The sequence below is a fragment of the Dunckerocampus dactyliophorus genome, chromosome 10 (genome assembly GCF_027744805.1).
Source record: "Dunckerocampus dactyliophorus isolate RoL2022-P2 chromosome 10, RoL_Ddac_1.1, whole genome shotgun sequence".
NCBI lineage: Eukaryota > Metazoa > Chordata > Actinopteri > Syngnathiformes > Syngnathidae > Dunckerocampus > Dunckerocampus dactyliophorus.
The window spans coordinates 31,272,301-31,288,601 of NC_072828.1; the positions used below are offsets into that span (position 1 = coordinate 31,272,301).

General features: G+C 45.2%; 3 protein-coding genes across 4 annotated transcripts; 1 reads left to right on the forward strand and 2 right to left on the reverse strand.

Annotated features, from left to right (window-relative positions):
• Positions 1-850: 850 nt before the first annotated feature.
• On the reverse strand, positions 851-4,590 carry aldh7a1 (aldehyde dehydrogenase 7 family, member A1). The gene is made up of 2 exons (XM_054790515.1): positions 4,437-4,590; positions 851-2,755 (listed from the first exon to the last, which is right to left on the reverse strand). The coding sequence occupies exon 2, from the start codon at positions 2,748-2,750 to the stop codon at positions 1,122-1,124; it is 1,629 nt and encodes a 542-aa protein (XP_054646490.1). The 5' UTR covers positions 2,751-2,755; positions 4,437-4,590; the 3' UTR covers positions 851-1,121.
• On the forward strand, positions 4,557-13,993 carry actl6a (actin-like 6A). The gene is made up of 14 exons (XM_054790516.1): positions 4,557-4,725; positions 6,043-6,119; positions 7,272-7,443; positions 8,856-8,956; positions 9,043-9,140; positions 9,237-9,331; positions 9,520-9,626; positions 9,836-9,925; positions 9,995-10,056; positions 10,363-10,477; positions 11,694-11,774; positions 11,864-11,959; positions 12,028-12,114; positions 13,588-13,993. Exons 1-14 carry the CDS (start codon positions 4,701-4,703, stop codon positions 13,666-13,668), a joined length of 1,287 nt encoding a protein of 428 aa, XP_054646491.1. The 5' UTR covers positions 4,557-4,700; the 3' UTR covers positions 13,669-13,993.
• Positions 13,972-16,290, reverse strand: mrpl47 (mitochondrial ribosomal protein L47). 2 transcript variants are annotated; one of them, XM_054790519.1, is made up of 6 exons: positions 16,158-16,290; positions 15,820-15,968; positions 15,554-15,711; positions 15,352-15,482; positions 15,159-15,254; positions 13,972-14,276 (listed from the first exon to the last, which is right to left on the reverse strand). In XM_054790519.1, the coding sequence occupies exons 1-6, from the start codon at positions 16,283-16,285 to the stop codon at positions 14,165-14,167; spliced, it is 774 nt and encodes a 257-aa protein (XP_054646494.1). In that variant the 5' UTR covers positions 16,286-16,290; the 3' UTR covers positions 13,972-14,164. The 2 variants fall into 2 exon arrangements, with proteins under 2 accessions (XP_054646494.1, XP_054646492.1); XM_054790517.1 differs by having other exon boundaries at positions 15,554-15,968.
• Between the last annotated feature and the right edge of the window lie 11 nt (positions 16,291-16,301).

Sequence of the window (16,301 nt, forward strand, 5' to 3'; positions counted from 1 at the left end):
ATTTCTATCAAATGATGTGGCATCATTTTGTTACTAATACATCACCCACTTATTATCAGGAAACATATTCAACATCATTTTCCCCCAGTTTAGATCTGATGTGTTTTCCAAGTGTTCCTTTAATTTTTTTGAGCAGTGTATGTTCTCTCATTTTGGATCCAAATTTGCAATAAAAATTGCCCTAAATATGCCTCACACACCATTAAACACATTTCATGTATAGATGTTTTCATTTTAAAATCAAATACCAAAACAGCTGTCGATTAATTGGATAACTGATTAATCATTGACTAATTGTTGTTAACTCTAGTAGTAACTATAATTACTTTTTAATTTTAGAGTAATTTCCCCAACACAGCGCACACCGTCACACGGCACGGCACACTTCCTGTCCGTCACTTGAATGTGTGAAGGATCACCCCTATTTCAAATTCAGTACAGTGGTGCCTCTGTAATTGTTCATTTGATGCAAAAGGTCTTTACATGCAGATCTTCATAGCCGGCAAGGAGCCCTTTCTCAAATTCAATAGGAGGTTCTCACTTTCGTTATCAAATTGCTGGCACTTGCAAACTTTTTTGGCTCCATGGTGGGTTGTTTAGCATTGTTGAGCGTTTGCTTGTGCGGAGCGATACGGTACAGAGCAAACGGCCTAGTTTGTTCCACGCAATATCATAGGAGCATAAGAAAACCGAATCGTACAAAAACTGGAGCGTGCAAAAACTAAGTTTCGACCGTATTGGCAACCGTTTCTACCCAACACGTGCCGAGATGTTGAGTTCGTTAAAGGTTAACACAATTGATGTAGCATTTTTGTCCGTAATTTTGCCCCCTTTACTGATGATTTCCATGTCACATGTAATGTAAACATTGTCCATTCTATTGTTTGGGTTGGAATAACATGTTGGGTTTATTTGGGACACAATCTGGTACAGTCATTTGTCACAGAAAGTCCATTTCCAAGTGATTGCAGAAAAAAAAACAACTTTTCAATATGATATGTAATCTCCAAAAGCATGGATATCTACTAAAGAACAGCATTTCTACGTCAGACAAGCGAGGACTGTCTTGTATTTGCTGAGCGACCTAACGCAGCCGTGAAAGATTCACGGACAGAGAGGTGTCACTCGAACTTAATTCCCTGCGCCAGAGGAAGATCCTTGCTGTAGTTGATGGTGCACGTGGAGCGCCTCATGTACTGCTTCCACGAGTCGCTGCCAGACTCTCTCCCTCCCCCCGTGTGCTTCTCGCCGCCGAACGCGCCTCCGATCTCAGCACCGCTGGTGGGAATGTTGACATTAACGATGCCGCAGTCGGACCCCTTCGGCCCGAGCCAGCGGAAGACCCGTCCCATATCTTTGGTGAAGATGCTGCTGGACAGGCCCTGCTTCACCTCGTTGTTCCAAGCGAACGCCTCCTCCTCCGTCTTGAACTTGAGAACGTAGAGGATGGGGACAAATGTTTCCGTGTGGACGACCGCAGAGTCGTGAGGCAGGCCGGTGATGATGGTGGGCTCCACGTAATTCCCGGGACGGTCCATGACTTTCCCCCCGCAGACGACCGTGCCGCCTTGCTGCTTGGCCTGCTCGATGGCGGCCAGGTACTGCTGCACAGCTCGCTTGGTGTGCAGAGGCCCGTAGAGGGTGCTGGGGTCCCAGGGATCTCCGATGCGGACTTGTTTGTAGGCTTTGACGATTCTGTCGATCACGGCATCGTGGAGACTCTCGTGCAGCATGAGCCTTCTCGTGGTGGTGCAACGCTGCCCGGCGGTTCCGACAGACGCAAACACCGCGGAGGGCACCACCAGATTCAGGTCGGCGTCCTCAAACACGACGATGGCGTTGTTTCCGCCAAGCTCCAGCAGCTTGCGGCCGAACCGTTCTTGGACCGTGGAGGCCACCGTCTTGCCCACTTGGGTGCTGCCGGTGAACGACAACAGGTCGACCCGCTCATCCTTGGCCATGGCGGTGCCGATATCAGCGCCCCCGCAGGTCATGGAGCAGATGGCGCCTGGAAGGTTGTTCTGCTCCAGCACCTCGGCGACAATCTTTGTAACGGCCACGCTGGTGAGAGGCGTGGTCGGGGCTCCTTTCCAGAGGCAGACATTGCCGCAAATCAGCGCGATGGCGTTGTTCCAGCCGTAGACGGCCACCGGGAAGTTAAAGGCTGTGATGACGCCAACAAGACCGACCGGGTTCCACTGTTCGATGAGGGCGTGGCCGGGTCTCTCCGAGGGCAGGATGGGCCCGCCGATCATTCTCGAAAGGCCGACGGCGTAATCGCACACGTCCACGTACTCCTGAACCTCTCCCACCCCCTCCACGTAGATCTTCCCCATCTCCAGAGACACCAAGCTGCCCAGAACTTTGATTTTCTTCCTGAGCGCGTCCCCAATCTGCCTGACAATCTCCCCTCGTTTCGGGGCGGGGATATCGGCCCACATCTTCCAGGCTTCCCTCGTCTTCTCAACGGTTTCTTCGTACTCCGCCATCGTGGCCTGGGTCACTCTGGCGATCGGCTCGTTGTTGGCAGGGCAGTACGAGGTGACCACCTCCCCGCTGCCTCCCCAGCTGCCGTTATAAACGCCGGGGTTGTCCTCGGAGAGACCCAGCTCCTTCAGCCAAGCGTACTTGGGCTGGTTAATGAGAAGACCTGACATTCCGGCTGACTGGTGACGGCGGACAGATGGGAGTTTGTTCCTCAGAAGGAGCCTGCTGTGCCGGGCGATGGTTAGGGTGAGGCAACGATGCATGAGTGCTGCCAGTAAACATAAAAAACAAGCATTTACTTGGAATTTGTGGGGTTTTGGGAGGATAAGCAGTTCAGAGACCAAGCACAATAATAATTCTGCCTTCTTAAGATAATCATCTAATAGTTAAGCTATTTATTTGAAGCCCCCCTAATAAGCAGAGGACAGTTTTGCAACAACAAAAAATAAAATTATGACTTCGCTATACATCTTAAAATGAAAGGTGTCAACTGTCCATCCGTATGGGCTCCAAGTTCAATCATTTTGTGTTTTTCTAACCTAGCATGACCAGCCTAACCTAGCATGATGACGCTGTTCAAATGTGAGTGTAATGTTAGCGCCATAGCATCACACCACATGGCTATGCTAGTGTTGCTAATGTTTGTGTCCTCCTGTCCCACACCTCAGTGTTACTATGTTGAATGTGACATCTAGTGTACTGTCATCACTCGTTTATCATAGTTCATGGGTTCCACACGCTACCGTGATTTATGCCAAGTAAGATTCCTTATCTATAAATGGAATACTTTCATAGTTGGAACACAGAAAACCTGTTTACTGCCTTCTAAATACGCCTTTTAACATTATTAGAGCCCTCTAGCAATGGAATAACACCCCTGTAGTCACCATTACACTCCTATTACCCAATATGGTAGACATAATGAGAAAATAAGACATAGAAAACCTGTTTACCACCTTCTAAATACACTTTTACATTGTTAGAGCCCTTTAGACATGAAATAACACCCCCATAGTCACCTTTACACTCCTATTACCCAAAGAGTAGACATAATAAGAGAAAATAAGACATGAGGCACAATATAGACTCACACATGTCAGAATTGGAAGAGTTGTTATTCCTGTGTTTTTCAACTTCTGGCTTCTGTACAATACTTATACTTGCGTTTGCTTTTTATGCTTGAAAATGCGTAATTTATGCAATAAACACATAAAGTTGGTATATTTTTTGTACTAATAATAGGCTGTAGTCAACCACAAACAGTGATGATTTATTCATTAATGAAAAAACGTGATAGAATGAAGCTGCAAAGTGGCGAGGGATTACTGTATATATAAAAAGTGCACAATAGCGTTTTGGAGACACAGCTTATTAGCATTAAAGCCACACACACGCGCACCCAAGCGAGCACACACCACAGTAGGTCTTTCTAAAAGCACTTTTAAACTGCCTTAGAGTTAAGGTGACATGCTCTGAATACATATTACACTTTTAGACTTACTTAAAATTGCAGAAAAATAGTACAATATGGACTTTTAACCATACGCTTACTATTGCGGTTGTCGTTTGCAACGCTGTGGAACCACGTACTGTTTGGAATAGCAACAGCTCTACTATTACATGGCATTACACTATGCAGGCGGTGACAATTATTGTCATTTCATTGTTTGTGTTTATGCGATCCCTAATCCTAATTCCAAAGTGGAAATCCTGTAGTTTAATCACTTTGAAAACCCTCAATTGTTCGTCATAGCTAGCAGGTTTTCTAGCAGCAACAAGTGTCATGTCATGTGGCCCGAGGTCAGTCTCACGTTCGGTGACACGCTCGTGACTCAAGGTCTTGCATGTCCTACTCACTGCCTCCATTGTGCAAGTCATGATAAAGGTTTCATATCAGTTCCCAACACCAACAAGTGAGTTTAAGAACCATCACATCAGTTTTGACTTACTTTGCTGCAATGTTCGCAGGGCCACGTCCACTGGAGAGCACGCAGTTTATTATCTGACGTCTCCTTAATTATACGTCACCATCCCGCCCCGCTGTACTGCTCGCTGATTGGACAACAGGTTGTGACGCGCACTGGCGCCCTGCTTCGTTGTACACTCCTCCATGCTATCGCTGCTCCTTTGTTGTGGTTAGCCGTCCAGCGGTTCTGATTTTCCAACAATAATCCACATTATTACACGAAGGCGCTGTTGTGAACATCAAGAAGATGAGCGGCGGGGTGTACGGCGGTGGTGAGTGACGTTTAATGGCCTCAAAAATGAATCGGCTACCCGTATGCCGTAGTGTTAGCATTGTTCGTAGCTAGCTAGCTATGCTACCTATGCTACCGGTTAGCTTTATATTTGGCAGCGTGCGACCTTATTTATTGTGGCTTTATTAATCATAGCTTAACACATGTCTGTGTTTACTATTATGTCTTAGGCAACAGGTCATTTTGGATGTTCAGTTAATTTCCGTTCATGTAGTTTGCGAGTTGACGCAATGAATGAATTAAAGTGAGCTGGGCGAAACTTCGCCAGTGTTTTTTATTGAGTAAATTGATGTTTTCATTTATACGTCGATGATTGGAATTGCTGTTAGACAAAGACTTTGAACGAATACAGTTATAAACATTAATGATGGTATTTATTGATATATTTGTAGCGAACAATTGTCAAATATCATTTTCATATACCAAGAAGATGTTAATGCTAATATTCCCTTATAACACTTTTATAACCTCTTCTGTGAGATAACCCAACAACTGCTCATACACTTCAGGTGTTACCTGTAGTTTCCCAAGGATTTTAATATGGTGGCCGACGGGAGCAAACAAAGTAATGATCCACAATCAAATGCACACATAAAACCCATGCAACGGGGAAATACTGCAAATAAAAAATGCAGCAATCACATAATTGCTGGAAGATCAAAAGCAACTGCACAAGAGAAATGATGCAAGTTCCAACAGGACTACAATCTATCTGTGGCAAGGGATAAGCTGATGTCAAAATCTTTTTTGCATGAGTGGACATGAAGCACGTGCGTGTCATTTTTGTGGATGCTGTGGGAGACAAAAAGTAAGCAAAAAGCAAAACAAATAGAAAATCTTACTTTTTTCAAAAGCAAGAGTGCGTGCTTTTAGATGGGGGATGGAGGCACGGCGGGACCCGTTGTTTGTGGAGAAGAGCGATACGTGCTTTCATGTTCGTCTCCAAAATTGCTCAGTAAGACCAGAAAAAGTTTTTTGGGAAATTTTTGGAACAGACTCTAGAGGGCCCTAAGTACTTGCTAAATATGGCTAAATAAGTCGGTAACACTGATCCCTCCTTCTTTGTGTTCTTATTCTCTGTTAGAGCAGGTGTGTTAAGAAGCAGAGTTCCAATTCCATCTACTGTATTGAGTTGGCACGACAAGCTACATCCACAGACAGTCCCGTCATAATCTGTGTATGAGCGAGTGCCTATCGGTTCATCTGTTTGTCAGTCCAAATGTATTCGTGGCGGCCCGCTTCAAATAAATGGCTGTATGGGGAAGGCTAATTCATGGATGATGTTTTGTTTCTCCAGATGAGGTGGGAGCGCTGGTATTCGACATCGGCTCGTACTCGGTGAGAGCTGGCTACGCAGGAGAGGACTGTCCCAAAGTAAGTCCAATAACCTCATTCAGCTTGTCGCTGCTGATGCCAAGAAATGAGGTCTGACACCCAGGAGACGAACAGTAGAAACGGTCTTCAGGCCGTTGTAGACATTTTGTGTCTGAATGTGCGTGTGTTTGTTTGATGTCATTAGTCATAGCAAGTTAGAGCAGAACCTCACAGGTTGAGCTCAATCCAATCTGGGGTGCTTCAATTTATTCAGCGTCGTGGTTGACTCTGGCCTGTTGTTCCGTGTGGAAGGTGTGTGGTCAGGTGTGGAACCAGTTATCCGCCATAAACGAAGGATGCCTGTATTGCTAATAGAAGTCAGTGTTCCCATCAACACCTGTATTAACTAGACAGCTTTTAAGTCACACGGAACCTTCTTGACCATCATTCAAGTGTAAAAATAAGCAAACACACACAAACACCAAAGCTGGAGTTTTTGGTAATCTCCACTCTGGCTGGGGTTTTCCAAAAGCTCAAGTTTTAAGGACAAAAACCTACATTTGCTTGTGGGCGTGAGGCGAAAACACATGGAAAAATGTGTTTTTAAAATACCCCTGTTTGTGTTGCCTAAATATACAGTAATCCCTCACTATGGTCTTTCAAAAATATATTCATTCATAAATCCTGGCTGTTTCATGGTTGACTACGACCTAGTGTGAATCAAGTGAAACATTTGCATATTTAAGCAATTTACATATTTTAAGCATAAAAATATCTAAATGAAGCAAAATACAAAAATAAGGCATTCAGAAGACTCATTCAAAGATGTTGTGATGATGTGTATTAGTCTAGACTGGTCACTAGGTGTCACTAATGTTACATTGATGAGACAACCCAGCCCATGCAGGAAGTACTGTACAGAAACAAACAATATGTGCTAATGTGTAAGTCTTATTTATGTTTTATTTACTCTTATTATGTCTACTATATCGGGTACTATGAGCATGAAGGTGACTATAGGGGTGTTATTTCATGTCTAGAGGGCTCTAATAATGTTAAAAACTGTATTTAGAAGGTCGTAAAGAGGGTGTTTCTATGCTTAAACTAGGTGTGGTTTCCAGCAGAAAGCCTTTACACACTGGTTCCTTCAAGCACGAGTGTTATCTTTTGTATGGCTTGAAAACTAAAGGCCCGCGTTTTGCTTTGGCAAAGGCCGACTTCCCCACAGTGATAGGCGTGACCCTCGACCGCGAGGACGGCACCACTCCCATGGAGACGGACGGCGACAAAGGCAAGAGCAGCACCACCTACTTCATTGACACCAACCAGCTGAGGGTGCCCAGGGAGAACATGGAGGTCATGTCGCCCCTCAAGAATGGCATGAGTGAGTATTGCTGTTGTGCAATGCCTCTCGGGACGCACAGCGTGGAATTCAAGCAAAATGATACCCCTAAAGTTGCACAAATATTTGGAATTTAAATGCGTGGCCTCAGCAAAGCCTCACTTCAGCCTCAGATTAAGTCTGAGCGTGACTTGTAGTTTTACTTTAACACATTCTGTCATCAAGCTTTGCTTTTTCTTTGGCTTTTTGCGGCTACCTTACAACACAGCAAGGGCATTTATGAAGAGAACAACAGGCAGTAAGGAAGAGAAAAAGGGAAACGGGTGGTTGTCAGCTTCAGATGTGACGTATGCTGACCTAGCTGACGATGCTCATCAGAATGAGGGTCCGTAGAGAAGAGCCTATTTACAGGCCATTGTGACACCAATCTAAATTGCAGGAGAGCGGCAAAGTGGGACCGCAGCCTCCCTTAGAGGACTGACCTGGAACATTGGTGCAACATGCTCAAATTGCCATCTAAAAAAAGCTCCTCATTGGTCCATTTTTCATCACTAATCTGACCCGTTGGTGACAGTTTTTACAGGCCTTGGCTAATCTTTGGCAAGGAATGCTGTGGTTGTTCCCTCTGTAGTGTGGAAAGTATTTGCAGTCAGCACTGGTACAGTCACATGATAGGGCGTGGATTCACTGCAGATGCCTGAGTCATCAATGAATCGTTCAAAACTTAACAGTTTTATACTGAATAGGTACTTGTTTCTGTTAACTCGTTCACATCTTCACCCCGCTGCTGTTGGCGAGAAAAGGAAACCAGGTCACATGTCAGGGTGGGATGTGTTTGAGGGAGGGGGTGGAACTTAGGGAACATGTGCCAGCTCGTGCACATGTGCCCTGTGACTTGAGGGAATCGAGTATCCGATTAGCGCAAGTTTCTGCGCATGTGCTCCGTGATGGGTGACTCAAGTGAATCAAGTACTCGATTCACAACTTGCTGAGCACGTGTGAGTTTGTGCACACGCGCTTTGTGACGGGTGACTCAAGTCCTCGACTCACGCAAGTTTCTGCGCATGTGCCCTGTGACAGGAGACTCACGTGACTCAAATACCCGATTCACAAGTTGTTGTGCCTGTGCGATTTTCTGTGCATGCACTCCGTGATGGTTAACTCAAGTGAATGAAGTACCCGACTCACAAGTTGTTGCATATGCACGATTTTGTTTGCATGTGCGTCTTTCTGTGCATGCGCTTGGTGACGGGTGACTCGAGTGCCCGATTCACAACTTGTACATCTGAGAGTTTCTGCACATGTGCTCTGTGGCAATGACTCAAGTGCATGGAGTACCCGATGGGTGAGGTAGGGGTTGGACTTGCCCATCACTAGTATTCACAGACATGACGGCAGACGTTCAAAAAGTTGTTGTTTGTGTCTTTGTGATACATTGTAATGTCATTGTACAGTTGAAGACTGGGACAGTTTCCAAGCCATTTTGGATCACACCTACAAGATGCACTTCAAGTCTGAACCAAGCCTGCATCCCGTGCTCATGTCGGAAGCATCAGTGAGTTGTTGTCTTTCCACCAGCTGGAAATTCGAGTTGATTTATTTCATGTGGTGTTTGAGAGCCTCTGCTTTGTGTGTCTGCAGTGGAACACGCGAGCCAAGCGAGAGAAACTAACCGAGCTGATGTTCGAGCATTACAACATTCCCGCCTTCTTTCTCTGCAAATCGGCCGTGCTGTCAGCGTATCCTTTCCACTCTCTCTGTACACCTCCATAACAACCATGCTTTGAGCGTGTCCTACGTGGGCGGCTGCGTTTCCTTTACTCTGAGAATGTCAGCTTTGCCAACGGGCGGTCTACGGGCTTGGTCCTGGACAGCGGCGCCACACACACCACAGCCATACCGGTGCATGACGGCTATGTGCTGCAGCAAGGTAAGTCCTTATCTTCTCTCAAGCGCTTGAGCCGACCCTCCAACCCTCGACCAGTCGCAACAGAGTAGGCGTGGTCGGGGGAGGAGGCTGCAGAATGCGAGGATGTCGGCCAAGAGGAGGAGAATGCAGATTTACCTTGTAACTTGAGATTTATAGATTTTTTAGCTGTATTTCTTTTCTCTTGACAGGCATCGTCAAGTCTCCCCTGGCCGGAGACTTCATGAGCATGCAGTGTAGAGAACTTTTCCAAGAGTTGAATGTTGAAATAATCCCTCCTTACATGATTGCATCAAAGGTGAGCTCTATTTTTTCGTGTTTGATTGAAGTGACTTGCATGCAGTAATGTGTGTGACTTATTGAAGAAGTGCAAATCATGAAACCGTACATCTTTCGTGGCACTAGACTGAACCTAAAGATTAGCGTTGAAGCTTGCACTTTTCTTGTTTTTTGAGTAAAACCTTTGCAGTCGGCAGCAGGACTCAACTTGAGCGTTTACCATTCCAGGATGGAGTGCGAGAGGGATCCCCGGCCTGCTGGAAGAAGAAGGAGAAACTGCCGCAAGTCACTCGCTCGTGGCATAACTACATGTGTAATGTCAGTAGCAGCACCAGGACAACAGTGTTCTTTTTCAAAATGTACTTACACTTGTCTTTGTGCTCACAGTGTGTCATCCAAGACTTCCAGGCCTCGGTGCTGCAGGTGTCTGACTCGCCATATGATGAACAGTAAGAAAATATACAGCATTGGAAAAAAACAAACCCAGCTTGGCTTACGAGCTTTGGCTTGGAACATGAAGCCCGTTGTGTACTAGATGTACCGTCATTATACCATTTTCTCCAATAGCGGCTGGCTGCATTTATTTGCTCAACTGCAGAGAGTACTAATACTTTATTGGAGTAAAGTATCTATTAGAGAGGAGTATTTCAATTGATACAAATGTATTGTATAAATTGTACTCCTCCAGCTGCTATGGGGGTCTGCATGCTGACAAAATGCTACAAATAACAGACACTGTCTTTGTCTTCTTTCAGGGTTGCCGCCCAGATGCCCACAGTACACTACGAGCTGCCCAACGGCTACAACTGCGACTTTGGGGCCGAGAGGCTCAAAATCCCAGAGGGGTTGTTCGACCCCTCCAACGCAAAGGTTGTAGAGCTTATAGTCATCCATCATACATAAAGTAATGCTTTACTTGGCCTAGTTACTCACTGCCAAAAGGAACTAGACACAATGTTGCCTGAAATGCACCGTGTGTTCCATACCTTCCTGTGTGTGTCACATGACATGCGCACGGACGTAGCTGTAACTGTAATGTGATTACTGTCATTATCCACAGTAATACATTACACTACCGGAAAACCTGCCAGTAATTGAGACGCCCATGAATATGTTTACAGTGTTTATGGCGGGGGATAGGTTCCCAAGATAGCCTGCAGTAAGTGAAGTCTGCCAAGTGTTTCCAATGATTCTATTTGTTTTCAGGCTGTAAAAGTCCTCACCGTACACTTTATACGCTTTTCTCAGACAGGCAGTAACTTGTTTAAACACTCTCAAAGTTCACATTCCCTTTCAATTTTATTGACCAACCAACAAGGTTGGACACAAGAAATGAAGTGACTCGTGTATTTCACTCCTCTTTCCATGCCTCTTCATCATGGCGCCGTTTCGCTGTGGCGTTTTTCTATCCTTGTTAAAACGTATTGCTCCCGTTGTCATGTTTTACTCCTCCTCCTCGTCATCCTTCTGGAACCAAAGATTCACTTCGTAATGGCGCACTACAGCCACTTAGCTGCTTCTTCTGTTGGTTATTGGCGGTTCACAAACAGCTCACACAGTTAGCTAGTTTGTTAGCAAAGGCGATGACCACAACAGGAAATGGCACAAGGAGATTGACAGCCAATCAGGACGTGGAAGACAATGGGTGGTGCAGACAGGAGAGAGAGAGCGACAGCAACTACCATGCTGAACTTCCCACAATGCCGTTCTTCTTAAAGAGCCAGGCTTGCCCTGTAACAGCATTCATACGCTGTAAAAAAAACAAAAAAAACGTAAAAGAAACAGCGAGTCGGTGAAAGGTGAGCCGCGATGGAGAGAGGGAACTGTATTGTCATGAACCCAAATGCCCACCTCACCCAGAGCGCAACAAAATCACAAGTAACACACGTTGAACACACAATGTAACAGCAGCACACACACTATGCGGGCATTGAAATGAATGCTTACACGCATTTATAACCTGCAAGGCATGCTGGGTAACTTCCTGTCGTGGAAGTGCGTGTGTGGGCTTCCCAGCATGCCTTGCGTGTTGTTTATTAGTAGTATTGGTGTGAGTGCAATGACGTGTTTGGATCGCCACTGTCAGGGCTTGTCGGGGAACACCATGTTAGGAGTGGGCCACGTGGTGACGACCAGCGTGGGAATGTGCGACATCGACATCCGGCCGGTGATTATGGACACTTTTTTTTTTTTTTTTTTAAACACGCAATATGAGATAAAGTTGTAAACAAATGTGATGTCTGACTTGTGTGTCAGGGTCTGTATGGCAGTGTGGTGGTGACCGGGGGAAACACGCTCATTCAGGGCTTCACGGACCGCCTCAACAGAGAACTCTCCCAGAAAACGCCCCCGGTGAGTGCTGGATGACAACGGACCTTACATTGAATCCAGAGGTTCATGTCTTTGTATTTGATTCATAGAGCATGCGGCTGAAGCTGATAGCTAACAACACCACAGTGGAGCGTCGCTTCAGCGCTTGGATAGGAGGCTCCATCCTGGCATCGCTTGTAAGGACACGCAAACACACGCTGTTTGGACCAGTCACACATTTTAAACAAACCTCCAAGGTCACACCCCAGGTGTGGACTCCAGTCGCAATTTGGATGACTTTGGGTTTGACAATATCATCATAGAATCGCAATGTGACTTGTACTTTGACATCAGCGACTCCTGATGTCAAAGTACAAGTCACAAGTCCTGACTTGACTCGGACTTTAGTCTGATGACTGAAAATACTTTTTCAGGGAGTGTGTTGAGTAAAATATGTCCCCGTCCAAAGTATCACACTGAGACCGTTATTTCATTTCAAGCAAGACATTGACTTTTCCCACAGGATCTGCGTCATTGAATGCATCTATTAACATCCAATCAGGTTTAAGAACAAACAACGAGGGTGTGGCTTATATTTCAGTGAGCGCCAGACTGCTGGAGGGTATCAACGTGCTACTGAGGAGAATTGAATTTGCGTTTGCAAATGATGAGGTCATGGCTTTTTATTTGACATGAAGTTGTATGACACCCCCATCAGCATTGTAGTCCAATAACAGCGACTTACCCCCCACTTGGTCTCCTACAGTATGTCCAGTTCTGGTCAGATTTCCGTGATGAAGTAGTAGTTCCACTTAGTTGCTGGGGCCAATTAAGTACAGACTTGGCTTCTAAAAACAATATGCGCTCAAAAGATCAGACCTCCTGAAACGCTTGGCGTTATGTAGCCGTCTCCCGCCGTATCCCTGCGCGTTCATGCGTATGTGACAAAGACGCTCGCATCTACACCAAGCATTTTGTGAGTTTTTCAGAAGGCATTTTTATGATGCAAATGTTGTGGTCTTTTGAACGCATATTATATAGCAACTAAGCGGAACTACGTTCTTCATCACGGAAATCTGACCAGATCTGGGCTTAGGAGACAAAGTGGGGGGTAAGTCGCTGTTATTGGACTACAATGCTGATGGGGGTGTCATACAACTTCATGTCAAAACATCTCAACTATCCCTTTAACAGTGCGTATGACTTGTAAGGACATGAACATTTCAAGCTATGACTTCAGACGTGACTCGACCTGTCTTGTGACTTGCACGGCTATACTTGAGACTTGGGATTAAAGACAAATACATTTTCAGATATGTGTGCTATCTTTCATCGTGATTTAAATGTAATACAGTTCATGAATGCGTCCAAATACATACAATTGTGTTCTGTTGTCCATTTGTCATCATTGGACAGCCTCCTGTGAGGCAGTAACACACCCATAAGGAAGATTTTTCCCAAACGTCTAACGGCTTTTCTCTCAAAAGTGGCACAAACAAGTGCTGATGTTGGGTGCTCATAAACGGCTAGAAAGCCACCTTGAATGAAAGATACTTTGCATCCAAGCCACATCATATTTACTCATGTTCTGCTACCTTGTTTGATCTTTGTCTATTCAAGTGGAGCATTTTGGATATTCAACAAAGCAAACCGTGTTCCTCACCTTCCAGGGAACCTTCCAGCAAATGTGGATCTCCAAACAAGAATACGAGGAGGGAGGGAAGCAGTGCGTGGACAGGAAGTGCCCTTGATGGAACAGCTCATCTTGGCTCTCCTACTGATGAATATCTGCTTTCGTATGAGTTTTTTAAAAAGTTCAGCACGTACACATCTACAGACGTTACATTTCTTTTGTCAGTGCCATCGTGCTCAGATGGTTTGTGGAAACAACCAGCAACAAAATCTCTTTACTTTCCTCATTCTAGTCTGCCTTGGCTCATGCGGCGGCAGCCCAAAGTAAATATTTCCTACAGCGTACTGAGAAAGAACTTTTGAAGCTGGCTTTCACTAATCAGGACGTGTTTTGTAAGAACTTTGAGTTGGGTTAAACTCGTAATAAAACTATATTTAATTGTTGACGTTCAGTGGCTGGCTTTTATTGTTACACGTTTCTTTTTTCTTTGAACAAGTGAGCATACTTGCACATTGTCAGGTCACTGTCCATCTTACAAGAGCACATACTGTACATAAAAAGCATAGTTTCAGTCTATCTTCAACGAAGCGACCGGAGGAAATAGCTTTGAAGTTTCAGGAGGCTGGAACCTTCATCTGAGGAAACCGTTCTTGAAGTTTGGCCAGCTTTTTCTTCTCCATGTTGGATTTCCTGCACTGAGCGCGCATGTACTTCTCGATACGTAACCTGCCAGAGAAACAGGAAAGCACACAAACAAACACCAAAATGAGCCACATTTGCTTGGGTGATAAAAGGCTGGTTTGTGCTATTGTGCATTTTCAGCTGCTGCGCTAGTTTGCTTTTATACCTTGACTACAATAAAGCTTTCGGACACACGTGAATCCATCTCTAAAACAATTCATGGGTGCATTTTTGTGCTACAGTTCAGGTTACTACTGCCATGCTTGTATTTTCAAGCTTACTGTCACGTGTACAGATTTCAATGCTGTGAAACCCAGCGGTAGTTATGCTGTTGCTTGGTAACAATGACGACATTAGCGACACTCCAACACGTCGACATAAACACACCCACTTTTTATACAAATGATCCCTTTGGATCTCAAATTTGATGTCGACTTAAGCAGACACTTTTTAGTAATAACACGGCGGACCGGGACTCAAGTTTGTCGGCATTTGATACTACACATGTTGACATAAATGGATGAATTTATGTTAACAAAAGCACTCAACCGTTTATGTCGACATTGGCACTTTTTAGTAATAAGAACACCGTGGGCCGGGCCTCGACGAGTTCGTCGGCATGAGATGTGGACGTCGGCTTAGCGGCACTTGTTAGTACAGTGGAACCTTTCTGTTGACTGGCTCATCAAGTCCTGGTCCACCGTGTTCTTATGACTAAAGCGTGTCCGCTTAAGTCGACATAACACTTGAGAGCCAACGGGGTGGTTTCTCTGGAAAACAGTCCATTTTTGTAGTATTGCTAACTTAATCATTATTGGCAGTGTGAAACCACAACAAAAGTGCACACTTCCTGTTCAGTGCAAAGTAAGCTTCAAAATAAAAGCATGGCGGTATTAACCTGGATGCTACCATTGTACTGTGACCTACCTGATGTGCGGTTCAACGAAGTAGGGTGTGTAAAACCTCTTTCGCTTGTATCTTCTGTTCATGTACCAGGGAATGGCGTACTCTTTGAATCGATACCTGGAGGGAGGGGGGGGACAACACTTTTCCTTTCCATGAGGACACGATGAGACGATAACTAGAATTCCTTCTGCCAATACTGCGTACAAGCTCTCACCAGTATGTAAACCCAAATACGTTCCTCCTCCAGGCCCCTGGTCTTCCTCTCTCCTGGCCAGTCTGGAGCAGACGCAGTGAAGTCTCTCGCTCCTTCACCACCGTCTCCAGCCTGATCATTGAGCGCTCCACCTGGGAAGTGAATACATCTTCTCGTTTTAGAATAAATCTCCCCCAAAATCTGCCATTATGGCAACACTAACCTTCCTGATTCTCTCCGGACTCGGCATTTGAAGCCTTTGCCTTCTTGATTCCTGCTGCAGTGTGAGCAGCATGTTCTTTTCCTTCAGCAACACGTACCACAGCTTGTGTAAATCCTCACTGCTCTTTGCCCTCAGTTGTTTGGCAGTCCATGGTGCTCCTGCAGCATGATCATACACAAAGGAAACATTCCAGCGGGGAGAAATACCTGTATATGGACACTGACATGCACATACGTCTGTTTTACCAGTTTCCCATTTACTTTCACCTGATTTTACTCTGCTCTCTCCCCAGTTCTCAGGCAGGTCAAAGAACTCATCCAGTCCCCTTCTGTTGACAGTTGTGTGCAAGGAACGACATGGAAGCACAGGGCTGCTGAGGTTGTACCAACACCGGCCGACCAGGGGAGACTTTTCCCTGGTTGGGGCAAAAAAAAGGTGAATTAATTCGTTTAGTTTGAGGAGAGAGCTGCTGCCAATATCGGTATCGCTAAAATAACAATACAGCATTGAGCTATCTGATCAAATGATTATGTAGCTTCGTATAACCCATAACGTAAAGCTATTTATAAATGAAATGTAATTCATGAATACAAGCAGTTCTTACCTGCACAGATAAGAGTTGAGACTAGTCAAAGTAGCACATTTTTTAACATTTATCTGTGAGGATATCCGGCAAACATTCTGAAATTGCTTGCAAAGACTCAAAACGCGTCCTGTTGAGGACGCCGCCATCTTTACCAGACCTTTC

Coding starts and splice junctions, on each gene's coding strand:
- actl6a (XM_054790516.1), top strand. CDS start 4,701: ATGAGCGGCGGGGTGTACGGCGGTG. Junction 11,775..11,863: donor GCGACATCGACATCCGGCCG/GTGATTATGGAC, acceptor CTTGTGTGTCAG/GGTCTGTATGGCAGTGTGGT. Junction 11,960..12,027: donor TCTCCCAGAAAACGCCCCCG/GTGAGTGCTGGA, acceptor TTTGATTCATAG/AGCATGCGGCTGAAGCTGAT.
- aldh7a1 (XM_054790515.1), bottom strand. CDS start 2,750: ATGCATCGTTGCCTCACCCTAACCATCGCCCGGCACAGCAGGCTCCTT.
- mrpl47 (XM_054790517.1), bottom strand. CDS start 16,285: ATGGCGGCGTCCTCAACAGGACGCGTTTTGAGTCTTTGCAAGCAATTT. Junction 15,483..15,553: donor GTCCGGAGAGAATCAGGAAG/GTTAGTGTTGCC, acceptor TTCACTTCCCAG/GTGGAGCGCTCAATGATCAG. Junction 15,255..15,351: donor GTATTTGGGTTTACATACTG/GTGAGAGCTTGT, acceptor CCCTCCCTCCAG/GTATCGATTCAAAGAGTACG.